This window comes from Tetrao urogallus (assembly GCF_951394365.1).
Source record: "Tetrao urogallus genome assembly, chromosome: 12".
NCBI classification, from domain to species: domain Eukaryota; kingdom Metazoa; phylum Chordata; class Aves; order Galliformes; family Phasianidae; genus Tetrao; species Tetrao urogallus.
In genome coordinates this window covers 11,471,721-11,497,231 of record NC_136825.1, presented here as the reverse complement: position 1 = coordinate 11,497,231, position 25,511 = coordinate 11,471,721, and the positions used below count along the sequence as shown (strand labels likewise).

General features: G+C 42.7%; 2 protein-coding genes across 2 annotated transcripts in view; one reads left to right on the top strand and one right to left on the bottom strand.

The window, feature by feature from the left end:
* The window catches only part of LOC306951178 (uncharacterized protein F13E9.13, mitochondrial-like), a gene marked incomplete at both ends in the record, with an annotated part of 23,220 nt that extends 9,718 nt beyond the window's left edge, over window positions 1–13,502 (bottom strand). Inside the window, 3 exons of the mRNA XM_079541617.1 lie at window positions 3,950–4,130; window positions 12,805–12,887; window positions 13,430–13,502. Of these exons, the coding sequence (XP_079397743.1) occupies window positions 3,950–4,130; window positions 12,805–12,887; window positions 13,430–13,502 (337 nt within the window). The remainder of the gene's footprint in view (window positions 1–3,949; window positions 4,131–12,804; window positions 12,888–13,429) is intronic.
* CCNE1 (cyclin E1) lies at window positions 13,501–25,511 on the top strand (the record flags this gene model as incomplete). The annotated part of the gene is made up of 11 exons (XM_079541310.1): window positions 13,501–13,510; window positions 14,242–14,384; window positions 14,621–14,689; window positions 20,146–20,288; window positions 20,383–20,518; window positions 21,700–21,846; window positions 23,509–23,604; window positions 23,979–24,113; window positions 24,198–24,309; window positions 24,400–24,557; window positions 25,389–25,511. 11 exons carry the CDS (start codon window positions 13,501–13,503, stop codon window positions 25,509–25,511), a joined length of 1,272 nt encoding a protein of 423 aa, XP_079397436.1.

Here is a 25,511-nt window from a genome sequence, read left to right as displayed (position 1 = left end):
TATAAATCAGACTTAAATAAGAAAAAAAATAATTCTCCTCTAATCACAAGACTACCAAGCACCCTAGAAATCAAATAAATGTTCATAGCAATCCTACTGGCTACCTCAGGACAAGGGCTATTCACCTACTGAAGCTCACCACTCGCATGTTTACCAATGTTTGGTTTGTACTTCCCTAAATTAAGAATTCAAGACTTCCTCGACCAACATCAGGATTGTTCTTAGTTTAACAGAGTTGCACACTATTGGAGTTTTTGGAGGATAACGAGATACTATTTTTAACCAATTCTAGTAGACACCAACTCATTACCTGCCTATTTTATGAAGACCTAATTGGATTCCATTAATGAATTCACTAAAACTGTGAAAATGGTATTATTTCTTACTTTCCCATTAAGTAAGTCAAAAAGGAATACCTGCTAAATAGTTAAAAGGCAGTCTCATTTCTGACTTACAGGGGAACAAAAAAAAAAAATATCATGTAATTTCACTAAAAAACAGGTACAGGAAATTTCCAATAGGACCTACCAAACAGAGCTTCAAGATTAAATTGAGAAGCAGCTCATTCCACAGGCAAGAGTTCCAGACCTGGAAAAAGCAGTGTCCCCAACAGTGCTTTCAGCACATATTTCTCATCTCATCTCTGCAAAAGTTCCAGTGCTTGCTGCCTTGCCCTGCAGCACCCGCAGGTGTCCCCCAAATAAGCACTCACCTGCTGAACTTCAGTTTAGCCGTATTAGAATGGCATTAGTTGAAAAAAATATGTAACTAAAAATCAGCATATTTTTCCAGCCAATTCTATCCTATTTTAAACAGTATCACTGGCCACACCTTCCTGTGGAGCATCTCTGCTGGTGGGTGGTTGCAAGAGAAGAGCTGTCTCAGACAGCAAAGCTGTATTTATAAAAGACCTGGAGATATCTGGTACCTGGAATATCTTCTGATATGAAGCCTTGTTTAATCAGCTACCAACTGAGTCATTATCATTACTGAAGACTAATTAAGAAACAGTGACCGCGTGGGATTTCAGTAAAAGGATCCTTAAAGAAAAAGGGCATTTTCACAGTCAGCTGGAGATGGCAGGAGATAAACTGTTAGAAATTGAGTTCTCATTCATGAAGTGTAATACTGGCTGATGCAGGTACATGGACACTACTGCACTGTATAGTAGCCCCTGCAGGCCGTGTCTGTCTCCATTAGCTTAATGATGGGCCAGTTCCTTCTTTCAGTCACTACTACTACATGTTTGTAATGGAAGCACACAGAGTTGCAAAAGAATATAGAGACTGTTATTGGTGTATACCCCCAGTATTGTAAAGGCTCTGTAGCTCCTCTGCGAAGACATACACTGATGGATTGGAGCCATGCATGGTCTCACTAATGCAAGGAAAACGGCAGATAGCAGCTGAGGGCCTTTGGATGATTCCTTTAGACACAACAGTCCTCTCTAAGATGACTACTGCTTCATAATTAACAAACTTTTGATAAAAGAAAAGCCATGTAGTGTGGAAGTAGGTCAACAACAGAGCATGAGGACATGAAATTCAGTAGACAGCCCAAGCATAAACAGTGGTTTACTTCAGAAAACAAGACACACTGATAAATAAGTAAGGGAAACCTAATAAGATGTCCAGATCTGACCTGGGCTTAGTGAACATTCCTGAGCACTGAATAATGATAACCAGTAACGTTTGCTAAACAAAAACGAGTAAGGGAGCATTTCTATCTCTTCTACAATTGCTTGCAGGATCTCTTTGGATACATCATTCTTTTTCAACCTGAAGCAGATGTAGTAATTAAATCAGAAACTGCAAACAGGAAACAATGCGCTTCTATAAACCACACAGTACACCTGTAAATAATGAACTGATGGAAAGAAGTAACCCTACCACACAAATTCTGCTTTCTGTTCAGTTTCAGGGAACAGGAAAGAAAGAAGATAATACAGTCTTTGGAGGATGCCATTAGAAGCAGCTATTAAGGTGGTGCACTTTCCCAAAAATAAGTGCTTGAGATTAAGTTTAAAAAAAAACCCCCACAAAAACTCAGTCTTCTCATCCCCTGATTTTATTATTGTATAAGTCTGATAACAGTACCATATCAATACATTGGGAAAATTTAGTATTTTAATCTGTTACTATAAAACATACTTATCAGCACAAACACACATTGCTGAGGAGTTCCTTCCAGTCACACCATAAAATTGCTGACTTCTTCCCCCTCTCTTTACAATATAAAATCATTACCTACACTTGAAGACCACTTACGGTTTCCCTGTGCAGTTCTCTTCTGAAGTTATTTCTACCAGAGACAGGAGTTTCCATAGGGAAAATGGAACGACTGCATAGTAGCAGAAAATACTCCATATGCTTTTTAAGTGTAACACATTCAGCAAATATTTTATAGTTGAAGCATATGAGGATTCCTTAATTAATAGCTATCTTTAATGACAACTAAAATGGCATTCATATTAAAGTCACTACTAGGTTGCTACAGAAAAACTATTCAAAGATTTTCTACCTACAGAGTCAGTCCCTTTACTATTGCTTTGCCTAAAGTGATTTTCTTTTCTTTTTGCTTTCCTGCTCAGTGAGCCTGAGAATCATTTTTAGAGAAGTGCAATGAAATGCATTAAACACAGGCTTTTCCTAGCTGCTGTCCTCCAGTTACAGAGCAAATAGTGCAGAACAGCAGAAGAGCAGAGCAAAACCCAAGCCCTTCAGGAATTCTCTCACTCATTAATAATTGCTGAGGAGTAAGAGAAGCTCATTGCTCTTGCATTACATCCCATATACAGTGATCAATTTCACTCCTAAAAGGAAGCATAGCTATTACTTTTAAAAGTAAGGTGTGTAAATACAGTGCATCTCAAGTATCCTACATGCATACAATCCCTGAAAACAAAAGCAAAACTGGGTTCTGTCATCTTTTTTGGCTTAATTTTTCACATAGTCTCCACAGCAGAAATAGCGTGCTGTGTCGGTTTGCCAAGTAGCCTTCAAGTATACCTTGAAAGTGTCAGCTTCTGATTCTAAGGCACTCAAACCAAATCCATGTGCAAAACGTAACAACAAACAGAAATTCCCCCAAGAAAAATGAGTGTTACTCAATGTTATTTTAACTGAATTTGTTTCATATAGCACAAGCATCGTCTGATTTTTTATTCTTACAGAACTTTGCCTATTTAGAAAACCTGTAAAATTTACAAAGTGTCCAACCTCGCTACAGTTGCATTTGCAATTTGGGTAAACATAGACTCTCAATTTCTGAAGGATTTGGGAAGTACGAGCATTCCCTATTAAATCAGTCTCTATCTTTTGATCAGGGAGTGAAAACTAAAATTGTTCCAGCAAAGCTTAGAAACTGAAGGGTTAGCAAATCTAGTATTCTTGCAGTAATGATAAATTAATTTGTACTTAATTTCCCTGAATGCAATTTAATGTTCAGTAGTTTGGGTAGCTATGCACCTAAAAAAATTAACAGAAAGCTTCATTCCATTCATTCATAAAAAAAAAGGCAATGAAAACTTAGTTTTAATAGAAACCAGTAGTAGCTACAACATATAATTAGATGCTGAAAAGGATGCTTAACCACAGCGGGTTAAATTAATCTTCAAATATCGTTTAACCGAAGTAAATAGAGTTACACCAAAGGTGGCTCTTAGACATGAGTAGGTTTAAACTAATCATTACAGTTAGACAGGTTTCACCTAGAAAGCAGCGCCAGTGGCCTTGGGATTTTTAAGCTGCCTCCTACTGAAGCACCGTGCGAGTATCATCTATTATAATCAAGCAGGCATCTTCCTCAAAATCTAATTTCTGCTTTTTCAGGGTACAGTGAGCTTTTCATGTCTCATTTTTCATGGTATCTATGTTAGTACAATGCCCAATTTGCAGAGAGTAAATGCCACGGCAAACAGCAGTAATAACGGAGGAGTCATTTCTATTACCTGCCGCGAGAGCCACGGCCGTGGCCTGCTGGTTGGCGGCACACAGCACCTGGACGCCCAAGGCGAGGTGTGGGCAGAGCCGCCGCACCGCTGCGCCCACCGCCGTCATGGCGGCCGTCACCTCAGGCCCAGGGCACAGCGTGTAGGGCCGGTCGTGCATGTTCTCCACTATCAAGCCATCCTGCAGAGATCAGAATAAGGAAGTTTACTGCGGTGCTAAGTTTTGTGTTGAAAGACACAGAAGTTTAAAGGTTTTCCTTCAAAGGGCGGATTATCTCCAGTAAATTGTGTCGATGCATATAGCCACTTATAAAAGTGCTTTCATCAACAGCACGGCATTTGCAGAGAAATCAGGAAGAGAAATAAATGTGATTTTAATTATACATTCATCAATTAGTTTTCCTTTGATCCATCCCAGGACGTGAACTATAGGCGAATGAGTTAAATCTTACACCTCATTAAAAGTACTGCAGAGTCAAACTTCAATTACCCAAATGGAATATGGGATATTGAGTATGTTTGGATAACTGATGATGTAGAGATAATCAAGGCAATTTTCAATTTGAATTAATGTCAGAAAATAAGTGTTATTTTAGAAAAATAAAGGAGGTTTGTTTGTTTGTTTGCCTATTAACATGCCTGTTCCCAGGGTGACATATTTCTTCCCATTCCAAATTCAGACTGCTTTGAAGAAAGCTATTGCTATTTATTGTCAACTATACCTCTCCCTCCACAAGAACATACATTTAGCAAACAATGGAGTGACAATGAAATACTCTACTGATAGACTACTGATAGAGTGGATGCAATTTATTGAAAATCTTTGTACATCATCTGGTGCCTTGGACATTTTCAATGGTGATTTGGTATATACTAGAACTTCTCAACAATTGCAAATCATATAATTACGTTGAGGACTAACACAAAAGTAAAAGTACAGCCCTGAAACATATTTCAAGCCTGACATTTTGCATTTGCAGTGGGAACTTTCTATGAGGCTAGACATTTCTCACCTGCTTCAATTGAAAAATACAAAAAGGTTATAAGACAAATTAATTGTATGTAAAGAAAACAAATTCTATTCTCTCTCAACTTCAAACACACATCAAAATCCTTAAAATGAGAGCTGCGCATTTCAAAGGCAGTCTAACATTCAGAATAGAAAGAACATTTTAAAAGAAATTAGAAGAAATCAATTACAAGGAGATGATTTTTTTTTTTTTAAGTAATCAATAACAGAGAATCAGGAAGATGGGGAGAAAAAGGTTTTCTTTAAAAAAATCGTAGATGAAATGCTCCTTTGAGCTTTGTTGTAGTACAGATGCTCTTTTGGGCATCTTTCCTTTTTAAAGTGTACAAAAAGCAGTCACCATTTAACGGCTGAATTACATGCCACAGGCATCATAAATGAACCCCCAACATGGAAGATGGGGGAGAGGAAACAGACTGTCAGTAATCTGTCAGAAGAGTACGGCCGATCCAGTTACATGAAGGATGCACACTGGGTGTACCTGGGCACAACTGCCTTCACCAAATAACCAGTAGATAAGCATTTAAATACACAAAATATGTGCTACCTTAAAAACAAATGGACACAGTTTATTAATGGGAAATGTGATCTAACATTATGAGCACCTAACATGAGAGCTACATTTTATTTCTGCCACTCATCAGCATATCTTAATATAAAATTTCAGTCCAAGAAACCTCAAGTGGGCAGAGGATATTACATAGAATCATAGAATCATAGAATCACCAAGGTTGGAAAAGACCTAAAAGATCATCCAGTCCAACCGTTCACCTATTCCTAATAGCTCCCACTAAACCATGTCCCTCAGCACAACATCCAGCCTTTCCTTGAACACCCCCAGGCTCGGTGACTCCACCACCTCCCCGGGCAGGCCATTCCAGTGCCTGACCACCCTTTCTGAAAAGTAATACTTCCTAATGTATTTCCTACCTCCTGAATCTCCCCTGCCGTAGCTTGAAGCCATTCCCTCTGGTCCTATCACTAATGACACGAGAGAAGAGGCCGACCCCCAGCTCAATACAGCCTCCCTTCAGGAAGTTATAGAGAGCAGTGAGGTCTCCCCTGAGCCTCCTCTTCTCCAGGCTGAACATTCCCAGCTCCTTCAGCCTCTCCTCATCAGCCCTGTGTTCCAGACCCCTCACCAGCTTTGTTGCCCTCCTTTGAACACATTCCAGGGCCTCAATGTCTTTCTTGCAGTGAGGGGCCCAAAACTGGACACAGTACTCGAGGTGCGGCCTCACTAGTGCTGAATATAGGGGAACAATCACCTCTCTGCTCCTGCTTGCAACACTGTTTCTGATGCAAGCCAGGATGCCATTGGCCTTCTTGGCCACCTGGGCACACTGTCGGCTCATGAGGAGCAGCCAGGACAGCACCAGGCCTCCTGGCAGAGCAGAAGCAGTCGTGACAGGAACACAGCTCCTGGAAAAGGCCATGGGGTGCTCCTGACCAAGCAGGGAACACAGTGGCAGAATCCCATGGCAGCATCACAGCAACACTGAGCTTTCCATGAATTGTTGCTGATTCAACAGCTCAGCATTTGCATAAAGCAAATTATTCCATTATATTAAAAAATACAATTATTTTAAAAGTAATTAGGGACTCTAGCCATATTACTGTACATAAGACAAGCATCTGATTGAATTCCTGTTCAACGTGCAGGAGGATTCCAGCATTTTTCTCTTCAACCTTATATTTATTCACTTTTCAATAGCTCTCTTTTCATAGCCTCAAGGTCCACAGTTCCTGTGACTATTTTTGGTATTACTTTAATAATGTGTTATTCTTTTAGTACCATCTAATAGACCTTGTTCCTTTGCACATTATGTTTTGTTTAATTAAAAAAAAAAAAAAAAGAACAACATATGTTCTGTAATACAGAAAGCTGAATTACAGATGCGTTAACTCAAAGCTTTCTTTCATATTTTTGTATAAAAATGTAACACCACAGATTCTGGTGTTTACTGAATTTATATGTATATAAAACAGACTTCAGTACTATCAGACAGTTAATTAAAATGGTGGAAAGAAAACAGTGATGCTGGATTCAAGATCTTGGCACTTAAGCTAATAGTGTTTAAGCCTAGGAGAACAGCGACCGAACTACATGCTCCAACGTGGAATCTCTTTGGAACATGGGAGATAAGGCACCAGCAAAATCTTCTGGGTTTCTTTTCCATTGGTAATCAGAACAATTGAAGTGATACTTTTATATAAAGTAGCCCTACTTTTAACAGTCCTCAAACACTATAGAAGTGAAAAGGTAATAGAATGCTATCTATCTGCAAAGCATCCTTGTAACACAGCTAGCTATTGGAAAACAAGTCATTTAAATAGCCCCTTGCCTACAAAGAAAAACTATTTATGTACGTATGTATGGGAAATGTTGAGACACGGCCTGAATCACTGATGAGCACCTGGAGATGAGACCCTGTCAGCCCGGGGAGCACAAGTGAAGGCAATTCAGCTGTGTGACTGGAAGAGGTGGAGCCTCGCTGCACCACTCTTAGAGCTCATTTAAGGGCTGACTGCCACTGGGGATAATTTTTGTGTTGGAGATCCCTCCTCTGTGGAGTTCATACTGCAAGCTTAGATCCTCAAAGGCAGGTGAGCACTTCTGTCTTTTGTAGTATTGCACCGATCCTTTGCTGCTGCATCTTTATAACATCTTCCCATCACGCTGGTCCCTCTACTGGTACATTTGGCAAGCCAGTCAGATTAAAATACTTGAAATAGCTGTTCTACTGAATATCTTTAAGTGGGTTACAGGGGAGAATTCTGCCCTTTAGACAGAACTCTTCCAGGGCGTATTTCAGGATTTTTAGGATATGTGTATTATGGACTTTCAACTTCAGTTGAAAAATGGGGTCCCCTGTGGGATAGTGGGAATATCTTTCAATCCCCATCCTGCATGGCAGAATATTTCTATGGTTTAGGTCAAGACATCCTAGTCACAAAACAGTGAAGCAGGCACATACCATCAAGGCACTCATCAAGTTGATGGCTGCCTACAGGCCATCTCAAATCATCAAGAGTGACCAAGGAACTCATTTTTCTGGTACAACAATACAGTGCTGGACAGAAGAAAACAGTGACTGGCAACTCCATCTGCCACATAACCTGATGGGGGCAGGCTTTATTGAACACCATAATGGTATTCTTAAGGCTACCCTGAAGACAGACTCTCCACTCTTGCAGGGATGGCTGAAGAGACTCTATGAAACCCTGCAGACCTGAATGAAAGGCTTAACGATGGCAGACCTGGTGCCCTAAAGATGCTACAGACAACATGGGCCTCCCAGGTACAGGCACCAATCATTGGGTAAGACTCAAAATTGGCAGTGAAAATAATCTTCTGCTCCCTGGCCCTGAGAACCTAGAAACTGGCACCTGTAAAGTAGAATGACTTGGAAGCTGCAAGTAGGATCAAAATGGTGTGGTGTACTTTCACCTTGGGGGAGATCATTGGACACTGGGGGATCGGTAGTTCTCCCCCCCTGTAATAGGTACATGGCCTGCAGACATTATAGTCAACACTCTTGTTTTCATTGCTAAAGGGAGCTTAATCACGTCCCTGTGGCAAATCCAGACTCCCCCTTTGGAACCTGATATAGGTATGCAGCCTCAGATATTGGGCCAAAGGGTGTGGTACAGACTGCAGGGACATGACCTGGTGCAAGCTGAAATGTTGAACCAGGACAGGAACATGTCCTGTATCTTGCCGTGAAAGGTGGACCTTCCCCTTCTGGTAACTCCAAAACATCTATACTACTCCCCACGAGTCTCTTTGAGTCCGCAGGATTACCAGAAAAGCAAGCAATGTGACATCAAGATGCTCTGGTGTCACTGTAAGATCAGCATGACACCTGGTGGTGGGCCACGTGGGGCTGATGGAATGTGAGCCAAACCTTTCCTGGTCTACTGTATGCCTCCAGTGAACCCATTGAGCACTGGCCCATGAAAGAACATGAACTTTAATCACAAACTGATCATCAATCATCTTATGCTGTATCAACCTGCATCACGATAGGCAATTCTATGAGTGCAGTGGTGTGTTAGAGCCTTGTATTGGGGAAGGCTCACCCTCCAGCTGATCCAATCATTGGTTCATGCTGTGAAGGGATGGCGTATGTAGAGACTGTTGTGTCATGGTCTGAACCACTGATTGAGCACCTGGAGACAAGACCCAGTCAGCCTTGGGAGCACAGGTGAAGGCAATTCAGTTGTGTGACTGGAGGGAGTGGAGCCTGGCTGCACCTCTCTTAGACCTCACTGAAGGGCTGACTGCCACTGGGGAAGGATCTCTTGTTGGAGATTCCTCCTCTGTGGAGTTCCTACTGTGAATCTAGATACTAGGAGACAGGTGAGCACTCGTCTTTCTTTTGTAACATCTCCCCACTGTGTTATGTTGTTACAATAAATGTATATTATATAAAATAGAAAAGCTATTTTCTTTATTCTATCTACAGAAGTGATCACTTAAAACACCTTGACCTCCTATCTGATATAACTTCTTGCTATGGTAACTTTAACCCTGATGCTCTGCATAACAGAGGCTTTACCCACAGCTGCTTATGTGTTACTTTAATTTTTGCAAGTGCAAAACAACTGTTGCTTCCTACAGAAAGAAAGGCTTTTTGCATCATGCTCATTGCTGATAAACTTGGCGTGCACTGAGAACTACAGTTCCTCCTGCCACCAGAGTCATATACCTCTATATGAAGGAAATCAGCTTTGCAAACCATTTATTTGCTGTACTTAGACGATCACTATAAAAACTTCACTTCTAGAACAAGAGATTGCTACTTCAACTTAGGTAAGTAGGCATCTTTTCTTCTGTATAAATAACAAGAGATATTTGTGGTGAGGATTGCCTGCTATTTTACTCTACTGCTAACATTTGAACCAACGTAACCCAAATGATAGCACGTCTATAGCAGAAATGATAGCTTATTTCAACTACTCATAAATACCAAATAGCCTTAATTTCATTACTCTTATAATTACAGTGGTAGTTTGGCTTGGAACTGCTCACTTTTTAATACCTTATTACAGACCAGATACTGAGCATCACTTTGCAGGTACATAGGCAAAAGAAGAATCGGGAAGATCAAAATGACTGTATCTCCAGGAATCTCTCTAGTAGACTGTATCTACTAGAAAAAAAGAAGCAAGCCTACTAAAAAACTTGTAATATTTGAAATGCAGTGCAACATTATGTAAATAATGTATTTCTTAAAGAAAAAATACAACTCATCACTGTTATCTACTCATGTAGTTACAATTAAATAGCATGTAGTAAGATGAGTTACATCAGCGAAACTGGAAGGAATTTGTGCTCTGTTTTCCAGCTACAAAGCAAAATTTACTTAGATTCACTTGCAGGAGTGAAAGTTAACTTCACTGCATATTTTGCAAGTGCTTTTTGCTTAAACAAAAGCAGATAAAAATTGGAAGGACCACAATGTCTCCTAGATCGGTGCTTATAAAAATCTTGCCTAGGGAATGTCATTGTTTAGCAATACAAGTACAAAGCATATACATTTTTAGCACAGATGGCTTCCTAGCTGAGCTCTCGCTTGTTTTCATTACTGTGCTCTAATACCACAAATCTTTCATGTTTATTATGTTCAGCTGCTAATATGCCAGCCCAGTCACCTTTTTCCTGAACAAACTAGGATTTACTTCCAAGTGCAATGCATACTGAGTGAGCAAGCCTATACAGCATATTTCCAAATGTTAATGCCAGCTCAAGCAACTTGAGGCAACATACGAACATCTAGCAGCAGCAACATAGTTATGAATCTTCCAGAGGCTACCACAGGTGCTTAGAAATAATGCCAGAAACATCCACAGAAAAAAAAACCTCAGATTTCTAGTTTCTGTGGGGAAAAAAATGGACAGTTTCACAGTTCAGCCTGAGTAGTAGGAAGGAAATCAGATACTCCCATTGCAGAACCAGGAAAGCCAGTCTGGAAGAGAGGTGATCTCTGTGTAGAAACCACAAAGCTCTTCAGTACCTACTGTCAAAATTCACGCTTCTCTTAAAGTGCTGGAAAAAACTAGACAAATGAATTACAGAAAATGTTTGGCAACCACAGGGATATTTGTGGAAGCTCTCCTGTTTATCTTGACCTTTATGTATTAACAAAGGATTTATTTTTCCTACTGATGTAACACTATCATGTATGGATCTTTAGAATGGAGACTGGCTTGGCCTGTATGCTTACGTCATTACAGTTTAGAGAAGCAATGTAGTTATACCCTGAATTTGTTCAAATTAGTAGAGAAGTGACTGCATTCACCTCACATCTACCTACCTGAGAGGTGGCTTTAAAAATATGAGCTGAGTAACTGCAATACAGCAAGAAAAGAGGTAAAGCTGGAAGCGTGAATTTATACATCAGTTGAGAAGACAGCAAGGTTTATACTAACCCAAATTAGAATTTTGTGGAAGCACTGATTTTAAAGTTTGTCTTGAGACCTTGTCCATGTCAGCAGCGAAAGTGATCACTTCTATCTTCTCCCTCACATTTAGGTATATTTAGTGTTTCCTCTCTGCTGCTAAGGTATCAGTGTATGGTTAGTATATAAGGGAAACAAATAAACAAGTACTGGAATGTGGGCAATGGCTCTAGGGCTGCACATCACCTGTGTAACTGTTTCCACACAGGAAGACTAGTCCTTGCTGTTCTTCTGATGTAGACCAAATCACATTCAACCTCACACTGATGTTGTGAAGGCAAGACAGAACGTACCAGTACAGAAGGCAGAGCAATTGCACTCTTCCCTTCCAGCAGGTATGAAAAGGGAGAAAACTGACTTATTCTGTCCAGCTTGCAATTAGACTACTCTAGCTGGTAGATGTCTTGCACATTGTCAGCTTGTTCACTGGCACTGGAGCCCATCAATGAGCTCTGTTCTTCTGCACTGCTGTTTACCCTTTCAACAGCTGTTCCCAAGGCTTTCCCAACTTAGTGGTTTTCCTAACCACTGCTCTGTCCACAGCCTCCATCATGTGACTTGTCTTGCATTTTGAACTTGGTCTTCTATAATTTAGACTAACCTCTTAGGTTCCATTTCATTCTATCTGTCAAGTATCATTGTAATTTATGCTGCTGAATTATAACCCAGTGGAAATCTACTCAAAGTTTAGCAGAAAATCGCAGCTCAGAGCTGCAGTGGCAGTTCATCAGTAGCCTTCTCTTGCCTCTGGCTGAGAATATTCAAAGCAGGTATGGCTGCTCCCACAGCCTAGGACGCAAGGATTACAGTGGGCAGAAAAGGACCCAAGATAATTTTTTGGTCCTGAAATAATGCTACTGTAGTACAAACACAAACTGTGGGGGAATCCTGCAGCCTGTAAGCAAGCAGTGCCTATGCCTGTGCCGTGACTTTATGAAAGCAGTGTGCCAAGCAGAGCTAAGGAAAGCAGCTTGTCAGACTAGATGATGAAGCATCCTACATCCGGATACCAAGAATGCCAGCAACAGCTCATATTGCTGTCAGCTTTCCATCTGTTTTTGTTGTTGTTGACTTGATTCTTGTAAATTGATAGCAATCCTATTTAAACAACTCAAATTGCACGGTTTGAATCTAAGCTTTTCCAGTTCTGCAGGGTGTGTGTGATGTTTAATTCAGGTTTTGAAACTTTGAGGCCTACTTGTGTTGAAATAAAAAAAGCAGGTTTAAATGTCTCCCCAAACTCAGTGGTTTCAGGTGCTTTTCATGAATTCTAGGTCACTCAGACTCAATTCAAACCACTGGGTACGCAGAAGCAGCTTTGCGTTAATACTGCCATGGGAAGAGGGAAGCCAGGACTTACAACTCCAGCGTCTTTGTATGCTTCTGCTTCTTGACAAGCTTGATCGATGATTTGTGCCAAGGGAAGAGAACTTCTCGGTGTCCCTGCAACAACAGTGCCATTTACAGCAGTGCAAAGGCAAACCATACAGATGGTAACGGTTTTCTGGTAGAGCAGCTTACCATAATGCATTGGCACAATAAAATAGGGAAAAAATAGGGGGCAAAACACCTAAAAGGCTGCTGCACCTCCTTGAGATGCACCCCAGCGGCACCTCTTCCCTTTCCTGAACTGTACAGGTCAGCCGTGACTGCTCACTCGTGAAGTCATTCACAGACTTGAGGGATACCTATGCCATGCCGTACCGGGACAGCTTTCCGGCCGGCACACAGCCCCGGGGACAACTCGGCCCCGGCTCAGCGGAGCGCCAGCCGGGCGCAGTGCCGCAGGGAGCCACGTGTCCGAGCTCCCGCAGTCGCGGGGCCCGTGCAGCTCCGCCCCGCCGGCGCGGCCCGGCCCAGCTCGGCAGCCCTCAGCCCGCTCGGCCCTTCCCCGGCTCGCGGGGCCCTCCTCTGGCCCCCGCGGCCGGGCCGCCTGCCGTACGAGCGGGTCCCGCGGCGCCGCGTCTCGCCCGGCCCGCGCTCACCTGGCAGCGCGCCCACGTGCACCACGCCGAGCACCGCCGCCCGGAGCCGCCCGAAGAGCCGCGGCCGCGCCATGGCGGACTGTGGCGGCGGGCCCGCCCCCTGACCTCCCGCGGGGGCGCGCCGGGGCCGTCCCGCTCTCCTTTCCTCTCCCGTCGGCGCGCCGCTCACCTCGCTTCACCCCTCCGCCGCGGGGTCGCGCCCGGGGCCGCCCGCTCCCCTCCCGCCCCCCCGCGTCGCTCCGCTTCCGCCCGGTGCCGCCGGCCCCGCCCCGCCGCCCCGCCCCGCGGCCCGCCGTGGGATCCCGCGCCCCGCGGCGCCCCGCGCTTCCCCGGGGCCGCCGGCGGCCGGAGCGCCCCCGCAGACCCCGCCCCGCCCGGGCGCCGGCCCCCGGCTCAGGGCGCGGGGCCACGTGTGCGGGCGGGCGGGCGGGAGGGAGGCGGCCCCGTGCCGCGCGTTTAAATGTCCCGCTCGGCGCGGGCCGCGCTGTGCGCAGGGACGGGAGCGGCCGCGCTGTGAGGCAGGAGGTGCCCCGCGCAGCCCGCGCCGCGCTCCCGCCCCGCCCCGTCCCCGCGCCCCGCCGCCGCCGTCGGGCGGGCACCGAGCGCCGCGCCCGCGCTCTGGCCGGGGAGCTCCGGGGTGCGAGAGCGCGCGGTCCCGGGGCGCGGCGTGGGGCGGGGGGCGGCGGGGCCTTTCCGCGCCTCGCGGCTCTTTGTGGGGACTGCGGCCCTCGGCTGCCGCTCGTGCCCGCGGGCAGCATGCGGCGGGAGAGGTGAGTCCGGCCGCGCGGGTGGGCCGGCTCTCCGTTAGTGAGGCCGGGGGACGCTCCCCGAGGGCCGGTCCTCACGCTTCTCCTTTCTTGGCAGCGACTGCGCGGAAGAGAAGGCTCCCGCCAAGGGGGAAGGGGGCGCCGAGGGGGCCGTGCGGGCCCGCAAGAGGAAAGCCGATGTGGCCACGGTGAGTGCAGGCCCGGCAGGCGGCACGGCACGGCCTGGCGGGCGGTGCGGGCCCGGCGCTCCGGCGCGGCTCCCGCGGCCTTTTGTTGGGGGTGGGGGGGTGGCCATGTGCGGCGCGGGACGCGGACGGGGGGCTGTCACGGCGCGGGGACCGGCGGGGCTCAAGCACGGCGTGGGGCTGAGCGGTGCGCTGAACCGCAGCCCCTGCCCCTAAATTGCTGCGTTTCTTTTTGTTAGTTCCTCCAGGATCCCGACGAAGAAATGGCCAAAATTGAAATGAGTAGGAAAAAGCAATACGAAAACCAGGTAACAAATGTGGCCTTAGATCACGTTCCTTTCATCTTACTAGCCTGTTGTTGCAGGACGCTGGTATTGCAAGCACAATCCCACAGATATGCAGTAACCGCATGCTGCGTGGTGGTGGCTGAGGGGCCATCAGCCCGGGCTGTTTGTGAAGACCACAAACCACCTCGGTGGCACAGCCTGCTTTGGAGCCTTTGCAAGAGACGAAGCCTACATTGGCCTAAACCATTACGTGAATGCTTCTGTGTACCTGAATGTCCTGGGGTTGCCAGGCTGTGCCCTACAGAAGCCTTCATACACGCTTAGTTTTCCACACAGGCGTACCGGGAGTCTTGTAGGAGTTCAGTGGTTCACTTATGTGCTGTATCCTGCAGGCCAAAGCATGCGGCCCTTTGGCACGCAAACAGAACTGAGTTTTGAGATGGATCTCTTTGTAACCCTGTCTATGCTTACGTATAACCAGGAGGGAGGAAGGATCACTTGTTCCTTTTGGTTAGCTCTGTTCATTGGCAAGCATTTTTATTAGATGGAGGATGGAAACTTGAATTTCCAGATCAGAACTTTGAAGTTTATACTATTAGATACTACTGTGGTGGTGAAGTAGGCTTCGTGCTTCTGCAGATGAAAAGGATGATTTTTTTTTTTAAAGCCATTCATGCTGTAGGCCAAAGAAAAAATGAGGCCACTTGCTGGGGTTAGCAGTGCTCAGTGCCAGTTTCCAAACAGGACACTTGGCATGACCCAAGTTACAAAGTCAGAATGAAGTCCAGCAGTATCCCCTAAACTTCTTAGTGCTGTTTCTATGTTCTTCAAACTTGACGTGCTAGTGGTATTTGTATTGGATGCTTTGTTGGTATTATGGTATTGAAAGCAAGATGCCTTTGTGCATTGCGATGCTTGCTCTAAATAAAAGAGCAAAATTAGCCTCTCGGAAGTAGGTTTATTCTTTTTGATTCCCTCCTGTGCATATGCACGCACATGCTCACTCACTCTGTTGCGAGGACTTCAGCCAGTTAATGCACATGCAGGGTGATACTTAAGCTGCAAAAGTCATGATCAGGGAGTACAGACTGCACTCATTTGGTACGCGAGACTATGCATAATGTCGCACATCTAACCAGAAGTGGCAGCTGGAAGTTCTAAGACTAAAGTGCTACCATAACAGATGGGCATCATTGTTTGGAATGGCCTCCGCTTGTTGCAACTGCGTACACTAGTTATCAGTCAACATATTAAGCAGGGCTCAAATGGTGAGCATTTAATGAGGGGATCTCTCCTTCCCTTCTGTTTTTCTTTTGTGCAGTGTATTAAACTAATTTCTCACTTCTGACAAGGAAGAGCTGCCTGTCCTTCACTACGGACCCCTCCTTTAGCAAAACGTTCCCTAAGAGTTAGGCCAGGGCTTCTCCTAAATGTTTATTCCACAATAATAAGGCATTGTTGGGAAAATCCTTATGACAGACCTAGTTTTGTCTTCTTTCGAGAAGACTGAAAAGCAGTTTGAAATATATTTTGTGCACATTTATCTTCAACTTTGGAAGTAGATACAGGCTTCCAATTTTCTGGTTGTTTTTTTTTTTCTTTTTTTTTTTTCTTTTCTCTCCTGTGTTGCTATTAAATGCTACTTCAGGAACAATAGGTATAGCAAAATTCAGATAACTCAGGCAGGAGGCATCCAAAGCATTATTTAGGAATTTTCCAAGTTATCTTTAGGATACCGGTGGGAATTTGACCCTTTGATTCTGTAAACCGTAGATAAAAATGGATACCTGTGTATCAGTCTTTACACAGAGAAGGTTTTTTGTTATGACAAAGTAGCCAGATTGTTACAGATCTGTTTAAAAAAGCTAACATTTGGCTGCACAGCAGCAGCTCTTCAGTCTATGGTGTGACACAAGCTATTCTCTGATATAAATTGCCATGGGCCACTAATGAGAATATGTTTATGGTTCCAGCAGCAGTATCGCAGGCTTGTATGATAGCCAGTGAGATAGTTATTCTGTTGAGGCACAACAGTTCTAAAATGCAAGCAGCTATAAATCCTCTGCAGCCTGCACCACGTGACTTCTACATTAAACAAATTGTTTACTGACACTAGGTTATACATGAGGCAAAATATCGTAGTCACATCCCACTTTATGGCATCTTCATAGTCAATTCATTAGTTTGCTTCTGTTGAACATAAGGCCTGAGTTCTTAATTAGAATGCTGTTACCCTTTATGTGGTGGAAGGGTGGCTATATCATGAGGTTTGTGACAGCAGAATATCGCATCAATTCTGTGTTTGATTTTGGAGTACTGGCACTGCTGTAATTCTGCAAGCAATTCTCGTATTAATTCTGCCTGCTTTCTATGGACGGATGCACTTCCAAGGCTCTGCATAAAGCAAAGTTCATTTCATTTGATTAGAGTAATCCATGCAATTATGGTAGAAAATGCATGTTCTCCTGAATCTAGGGTGGAGAATGGAAACTAGAAGTGGTAAGAAATCTTGGGATGGGGCTAGCTAATCTTTTCAGATGGGAAGGAGACAGAGCAAGCTTTCAGTAATCAGTTTTGATCAATTTCTCACTGGCCGTTTTTCCAGAATCTAGTCTTACTGTTGTCAAAATGTTCTATCTAACAATCTTAAAATGTCCTCTGAAGAGATTCTTTAACAAGCCTAGGTTGTTTATGAAAGGTAAAATTAAAGAAACAAAAGAAAAATGCAACAGTGACTACAACAAAAACCTCATGCACTTAAACAAGTGAACGACATTAGCTATATCCAAGTTGAGAGTCTGACTTGTCCCTAATACTGGCAGACTCTTTAGAAAATTAAGTGTCAGAAGCTCCTATGCTGTTTCAAACAGAATTGAAATGACCGAATTTTTGTTCTTATTTCTCCTCTTCATTTGATAATTCTAGAATCTCTTTCTAGTGGAAAAGCCCTCTACTTCAACCTTTACTGCTTCCTGTGAGTGAAAATTGGCTGGAATTGTAGGGCTTAATGCTTTCTGATAGGCAAAGTAAGGCTGCAGTCTAATAGTTGAAGTCTGTCCACTTGGAAATGCTACTTTTTGAGGTGAGACAACCTGACTTTTCCCTCTCCTGCTTCTTTGACTTTGGTTTCCATGCTGAAAATCCAGTGACACTGCTGTTTTTAGTGCAATTCTGGGTTACTGTCATCTCCAACATTCCTGTTGGCACCTTTTACCCCTAGAAACTTTACTGGTAGCTCAGAGGGGCACAGGTATCTCAGGTCTTTGTGTGGCTGATTTTCTGAAGGCCCTGACTGCTGCAGTGACCCAAATAGTCACTGCCTGCTCAATTTGGTGGCTGACCTGTGTGCCCAAAGATGTTGCAAAGTGCCATTTCAGTGAGTGTTTGGTATGTTAGTGACTGATGACATGCTACAGAAAAATGAGGTATGAGAATGTTTGGGTTAAAAATATATTATCTCTGAATTGTAGGGTTTTCTTTGTTGGAGCTGCATGTGTGCTTGACTGTTCTGCTGCAAGTCTTTGATCTGCTCTGTTCTGCCCTTGCAGGTGTTTCTTTTAATGAGCATTCTCATGTCCTACCTGTATGTAGTTTCCAGTTATGTGCTTTAGGGCTTGCACTGTGCCAGCCTAAAGGAAGCACTTCCTGATTGCCTCAGGCCCTCTTCACCTTAAACTGTTTCACTTTCAGTAGCAGTTCAGCAATCCTTTTATCTCCTTACAGTTACAGTGTGATGTTCAGCAATTTCTAGATACTGCTTCTTGGTTTCAGCTCAGTATCTTGCTAAATCTGCTTTAAAGAATCAGGAATCTATTTAATAACCTCATTCACTCGACCAAAATGCATATCAAAACTTTGGTGTTCCCTCACTTCAACTAATTCAGACTCCTATCTCCCTTCTTGCTTCTGAGGGCACTGCATATTCACTTCCATTCTTACCGCTAGCTAAGCTACGTGCTTCACTGTTGCTTGTGTTCAACCCCAGTTGTATTGGTGAGCTGTTACTTAGTAGCTTTGTTTTCACTTCTTAAGACATCTAAGAACGTCTTAAATCTTGATTTGTTTCCTTAGAGAAGATAGAGTGTGATGAAATCTCTCTTAAATCAATGGCTGTGTGGTATCTACTTTGGCTGAGAAGAGTGGAACAGATCTCTTTTCTTTTAGCTACTGCTAGTGTAGTAGGCACCTTTAATTAGATCAAATGCATGGCCCTTCTGTTGGTTTGTTGATTAACTGATAAGGCATTGCTTCTCCTAGTGCTGTTGGCAACTGGACTTGCCATGCAGCTGGGAGGACAAAGTGTGACTACAGTCTAGCTTTGAGGGAGGGCAAAAATTAACTTAAAGCAATGCTATTGTGATGATCAAACTTTCACTTGATAAGAAATCTGTCAATTTTATACTACAGATACTATTCTTTTTCCCTTCCATTCCAACCCAAATTAAATCACGGCATGGGTGCATAAGTAGCTATGCTAGATTTGCCTGTAGAAGTCTGAGAGGTGAAACTACCTCTCTATCTGACAGTAATACAATGTCATAGCTGCAAGAGAACTGTGGCTTTCATTTCTGAAGTCAGTGGTTTCTATTTCTGAAGCTGGAGCTAGGGAGTAGCCATTTTGCTGGAAAGTGATGTCACTTGTAGTAGTGACAGGGCAAAAGTCGGGTGTGGGAGCTTCTTTGCCTCTGAGGCAAGTTGTTCATGTGGGGCATTTTACTAACACCTAATGAGTCTTCTGTTTTTGGTTTTGTTTTTTTTTACTGTTATTTCTTGAAGCATATTATGATTCTTGTTAAGGATCTATGTCCCTTCAGTACTGCGGAATAGATTGATTTGCAGCAAGATGGCTGACTTTGCTCTTAAGCAGAAATGCTGAATTTTAACTTGCTTAGATATGATGTTGTGGGGCTGACTTTGTATTCTACAGTGAAATAAAATAGTGTTTTCCTGGGGAACTGAGAGCTACTGGTGAGAACCTAGTGAAGGACCCTGAGATAATGAAGGGAAGGGAGCATCTGTCCTGTGAGGGTGGCTTGGAGGAGATCAGGCTCAGGGATATCTCATCAGTGCATATAAATACCTGAAGAGAGGTTACAAGAAGATGGAGCTCTTCTCATGGTGCCCATTGGTAAGACAAGAGGCAGTGGGCACAAAATGAAATGCAGAAGATTCCTTCTGGATGTCAGGAAATTTCTATTGTGTGGGTGACCAGAGAGTTAGAACAGATTGTGAACAGAGAGTGAGGAATCTTCTTGGAGATGCTCAAAACTGTCTGGACGCGGCCCTGGGCAACCTGCTGTAAGTGGCCCTGCTTCAGCAAAAGCAGTGGGCCAGATGATTTCCACAGGTTACTTTCAGCCTCTGTGTTTACAGAGGTAATCACAGTTCGTTGTGGTTTATTTCAAGTGTGCTATTATTTACAGCTAAAATCATTACTTTTACAGCCATAGTGTAAAATCTTCTTTTTCATTTTATAGCTGTCCTGGAATAACATTAACAAAGATCCCCATGTGCTGATTCCTACTCCAGATAAAGATGATGATCCAGTTGGTGTTGATTACTCTCACTTCATACATCTGAATGTTGCTTCAACTAGATCTTCACCACTACCAATTCTGGGGTAAGTATGCTGCTGCTTTGCTACCATTTCTCTGCCTTCCTTTTGTCCTATGATTTGAAACTGAGCGTGTTCATCTTTCATCTATCTGTCTTAGCTGGGCAAACAGAGATGATGTATGGAAAAACATGATAAACAAAGAGGAGACATATGTGAGGGACAAACTGTACATGCAAAGGCACCCTCTCCTGCAACCTAAAATGCGAACAATCCTTCTAGACTGGCTAATGGAGGTAAGCTGTTCTGGGTCTGTGACTACTTTAAATGTGCTTTTGTTAAAGTGCTAATAAGTGTCATGAGCACTTCTCCTGATATTTCATAATCTATTTGGCACTGGCTACTTGTCTTCTTATTAAGTTTGTCAGTGAATGGTATCAAATATATATGTGTATGTGTGTGTGTATATATATATGTATGTTCAAATATACACACAATGGCTTGAGTTGATGGTACATGAACTGACAGTATATTCAGATATTAATTTAAATGAACAGTGTATAACAATCAGTTTGTCCCTAAAGCTCCACAGGGTAAGCTTAAGGTCACACAACAGATTAAATCTGCACAAATGATTATTCAAGTTACTGTAAGGAGTGTGTGGTGTGTTGTGAGATTCACCTAGTCTCTAACATGGAGTAATAGAATGGGTCAGGCTGGAAGGGACCATAAAGACTGTGTAGTTTCAACTTCTTGCCATGGGCAGGGGCACCTTCCATTAGGCCAGGTTGTCCAAGACCCCATCCAGCCTGGACTTGAGTGCTCCCAAGGATGGAGCATCGACTACTTTCACCACCCTCTGTGTAAAGAATCTCTTCCCAACATCTAATCTAAATCATATGCTCTTCTAGTTTCAAGCCATTAATTACCCTTATCCTATCACTATATTTCCTGATTTAAAAAAAAACCTCTCCATCTTTCCTGTAGGCCATCTAGGTACTTGTAGCCTGCTGCAAGTTCTCCTGGAACTTTCTTCTGTGTTATTGGCTTGTGGAATATATAGCAACTCTGCTGTCTCTATGAGAGTATTTTTGGTGTTTGAATGAGTTGATATAATCTCTGTTCTTGATTCTAAAGCAGTTGAGAATTTTCTCTTCTGAGGTGTAGAAATGATGCATGTTTGTGAATGTGAGGAGCTGTTGTTCCAATATTATTAGAACGTGCTCCCATTTCATACGAGGGCTTCCACTTGGATTTGTTATTTTTTTGAGAGGGATTTACTGCAGTGGTGGTCATCCTGTGAGTCAAAGGGAACATTTTAGCTCCTGCTCTTAGTTAACATGTTGGTATTCAGTATCAGTGAAGCAGAAGTCAAATATGAAATGGTATGTCTAGGTTTTACATTTTTAATAAATCTGTAGCATCTGTTCTTGACCATTTAAAATTGTTCTTGATCTTTGTATCTCTGTTTCTCTAGGTTTGTGAAGTCTACAAGCTTCATAGAGAAACTTTTTATTTAGCACAAGATTTCTTTGATAGATTTATGGCAACACAACAGAATGTTGTAAAAACACTATTGCAACTTATTGGGATCTCTTCTTTATTCATAGCAGCAAAGCTTGAGGTAAATATCTCTGTTTTTTTCTAAACTTAAATATATGATTGGACAAACAGTGAACTTACTGTACAGTAAATGCTTTTTGGGATGCTTTTATGGGGCTTATTAGTATAACTTGAGCAGGAGACAATAATTTTTATTTTCAAAATCCTTCCTATATTTTAGAATTGGCTAAAACTAAGGCTAGCTAACATACCAGTATCTCTATTTTAAAATAATAGTCTCTTCAATGTTAGAATAACTCAAAATGTTTTTAATTGTTGTTGCCAATTGAGCTTTTGGCTGGCTGCTCTATGCAAAGACTACTTGTTGCAATTCTACTGTTGGTGCAGTATCTACTGCATAATACAACCCAAGCCATTTTTATTTACTGGCATAAATTGAGCTATTAAAATAGGGCTTCAAAACTTCTCACTCTTTGTCTTTTAAGAGGCATATTGATGTTTGATTTGTTCCTAAGCATAAATTGTATTGCTGCTGTTGTAGTTGAACCCAGCAGGTGGCTCAGCTCCACAGTCATTTCCTTACTCCCCCCCTTCCCAGTGATCTCACTGGGGGAGAGAATCGGGGAAAAAACGTGCAACTTGTGAGTTGACATAACACTATTTACTAAGGTAGAGAAAATAAAAAGGCTAATAGTTATGATATATGTATACATACCTACATAACAAGTGATGGGCAAGCAATTGCTGAGTGTCCAACTAACCTCCCAACCAGTGGAAGAAAGTGAGATGAACTTCCACCCCCTCAGAATGCCTCCTGCACGATGCCGTAGGGTATGGAATATCCCTTTGTCTGGTTGAAGTCAGCTGTCAAATTCTGTTCCCTCCCAGCTCCTGGGCCCTTTGCTGAGAACGGCCTTGGCTCTGTACAACACTGCTCAGCAGCAGATGTACACATCCGTGTGTTATCAACATTGTTTTTCTCCTGGAACCAAAGCATAGCGTCGTACCAGACACTGTGAAGAAAACAATTCTGTCTCAGCTGAAACTAAGATAGCTGTGCAATCATTAGGCTTCATTATAGAGCTCTGTTTAACATAAAGCTTACACTTGTTGAGCAATTAGGCCAGGTTGTGTCCTCGTGTTGAAAAGCAGCTCAGTTCTGATGGTAGTGTTTGAGGGGCTCTCTGTAAACAGTTTCCAATCCATGGAATATCTATGGTTAATTGGTATTTGTTTGCTTCTTACAAGACCTGAGGTTATTACTCTAACAGTTTTTATAAGGTTGTATATCCTGGTAGGTGTACAAACATCTGTGACCAGTAGAGCTGTATTCAAATACAAGAGATGGAAGATGTTTTCCATAGGCTGCATTGGAATAATCTTGATGCCATTTACTGTATGCACCTCAGGGGTGTTGTAGTCAGTCAGTGCATGTTGTACTGATCTATCAGAAGTTAAAGGAGAAGACTAAGAGCAGAAAGGCTGAAAAAGAAATCTATGTATATTAAAGGCAGAGTAGAACACAATGAGTTAGGATGGGGTGGATGGTTATTTTCCCTTCCCCCCCCCCCCCCCCCCCTCCTCCCCATCTATTTTGAAATGCTGGAGTGGCACTGGGTTGTTCTGCTTCTTAATACTTGGGAGGACTAGTCGTGACCTATTTGTCAAACTGAACTCATAGTCACGTTTGTCAAACTGAACACTTGACCTTTCTGTCTCTCAGGAAATTTATCCACCAAAGTTGCACCAGTTTGCCTATGTTACAGATGGAGCTTGTACAGAAGATGAAATCCTTAGTATGGAATTGATCATTATGAAGGTAATATTTCAAAGTGGTCAAAGTGGAATTTGTTTGGTTTTTTTGTGTGTGGGTTTTTTTTTTTTTTTTCTTTTTTAAGTTGTAGGATAATCAAACTAAAAGCAAGAGCCTTGGTTAATGTGCTGGTAAGAGACAATTTTCTAATTAGAAAACAGTGTCCTCTAGGTAACAGGTGATTTAAAGCATCCATCAGTGAGCAAGTATTTAACAAAATGAATTGTTTCCTCCTATCAGGAGGAGGTGTGGGGAAAAAATTTATTTGCATGTTCCAAAAATGCCTTGCCCAGCTTACTGTCTAGAGTAAATAAAGCTGCATGGTCTCAGTTAAGAACTCTTTATTAATACTCAAGTGCTGTGTATGTCTACTCTTTCAGGCTCTTAATTGGAACTTAAATCCACTGACAGTTGTATCATGGCTAAACATTTACATGCAAGTTGCCTATTTAAATGAGCTTTACGAGGTATTGTTGCCACAATATCCACAACAAATATTTGTACAAATAGCAGAGGTAAGACTGATTCCATCCTTCAAATACTATTTCAACTGAAAAAATGTTTTGCAATAGACTTATTAGACATCTGTCATCTTGTAGCTCTTGGATCTCTGTGTGCTGGATATTGGCTGCTTGGAGTATACATATGGTGTACTTGCAGCTTCTGCTTTGTACCACTTCTCCTCATCTGAGTTGATGCAGAAAGTTTCAGGTACATAAGAGTGGTATTTATGGATTGCCTAATGCATTTACAAACATGAAATCTTAAGTCAGGCAGGTAAGCCTATGTCTTGTCTTCTAGGTTATGAATGGTGTGAGATAGAGGAATGTGTAAAATGGATGGTTCCATTTGCTATGGCTATAAGGGAAGTAGGAAGCTCCAAACTCAAACACTTTAGAGGTATCGCTCCTGAAGACTTGCACAATATACAGACGCACATAAACAGCTTGGATTTGCTGGTATGTATATGCACACTGAAGACAAAAACTGCCTAAAATCTCGAGTATTCGTTCTTCTTTGGCTAGAACATAAATTGAGTTCACGTGAAGCATTATCAGATTGTGACTGAGTGTATGATGACTGTAAAAGGCCTAAGATTGTATGCTGGTTGCAAAATTGCCAGGGAAAAGGCCTGACTAGTACAGTGGTTAGTATAAAAAGGTGGTCATGATTTTTGCCTATTATGTCGAAGGATAGATAATTACTTTAGAAATGGGGAGCATATTTCTGCCTTTCCAGGTACTTACAGTATTGTTTATTAGGCCTTTATATATAGGAGATGTGGGTAACATAACCTCATCTGATGAAAAAGGAAATTAACTAATGAATGAAAAAGGAAATTAACTAATCACTTGAGAGTGATCTTGTGGGGCTGTTGTGTGACAGTGGTGGTTGACGAGAAGTTGAGCAACAATGGTTTTTAGCGTGACAGACTTGCAGAGGATCAAAATTGTGTCCATCAATTTGTACTTAACTTAAACGATGTTTTTTCATTATTATTAACTTCGACATTACCTAATTACAGTAGAAGTTAAATCTCTCAGTATTCAGTCGCTTCTTCATTTTCAATCTTGAAGTTACCATAATGCTGACAGTCAGATTCCAAAAGCTAACGTTAATTTCTTGGAGTTTATATTCAGTGGCTATTGCATACTGCATAGATATGATAGATTAGCAATCAGGAAATGAGTATTAAGTTCTGAAACCCTGAGTTACGTTATTGATCTGTTGCATGAATACACCCAAGTGAAGATTGATTTATTTTTTCTCTTTTCCTGTGCTGCCTTCAGGACAAAGCTCAAGCAAAACAAGCCATATTGGCTGAGCAAAATAGGACTTCACCTTTCCCCACTGGTGTCCTTACACCACCACAAAGCAGTAAGAAGCAGCCCGCTGGACTGAAGCCGATATGA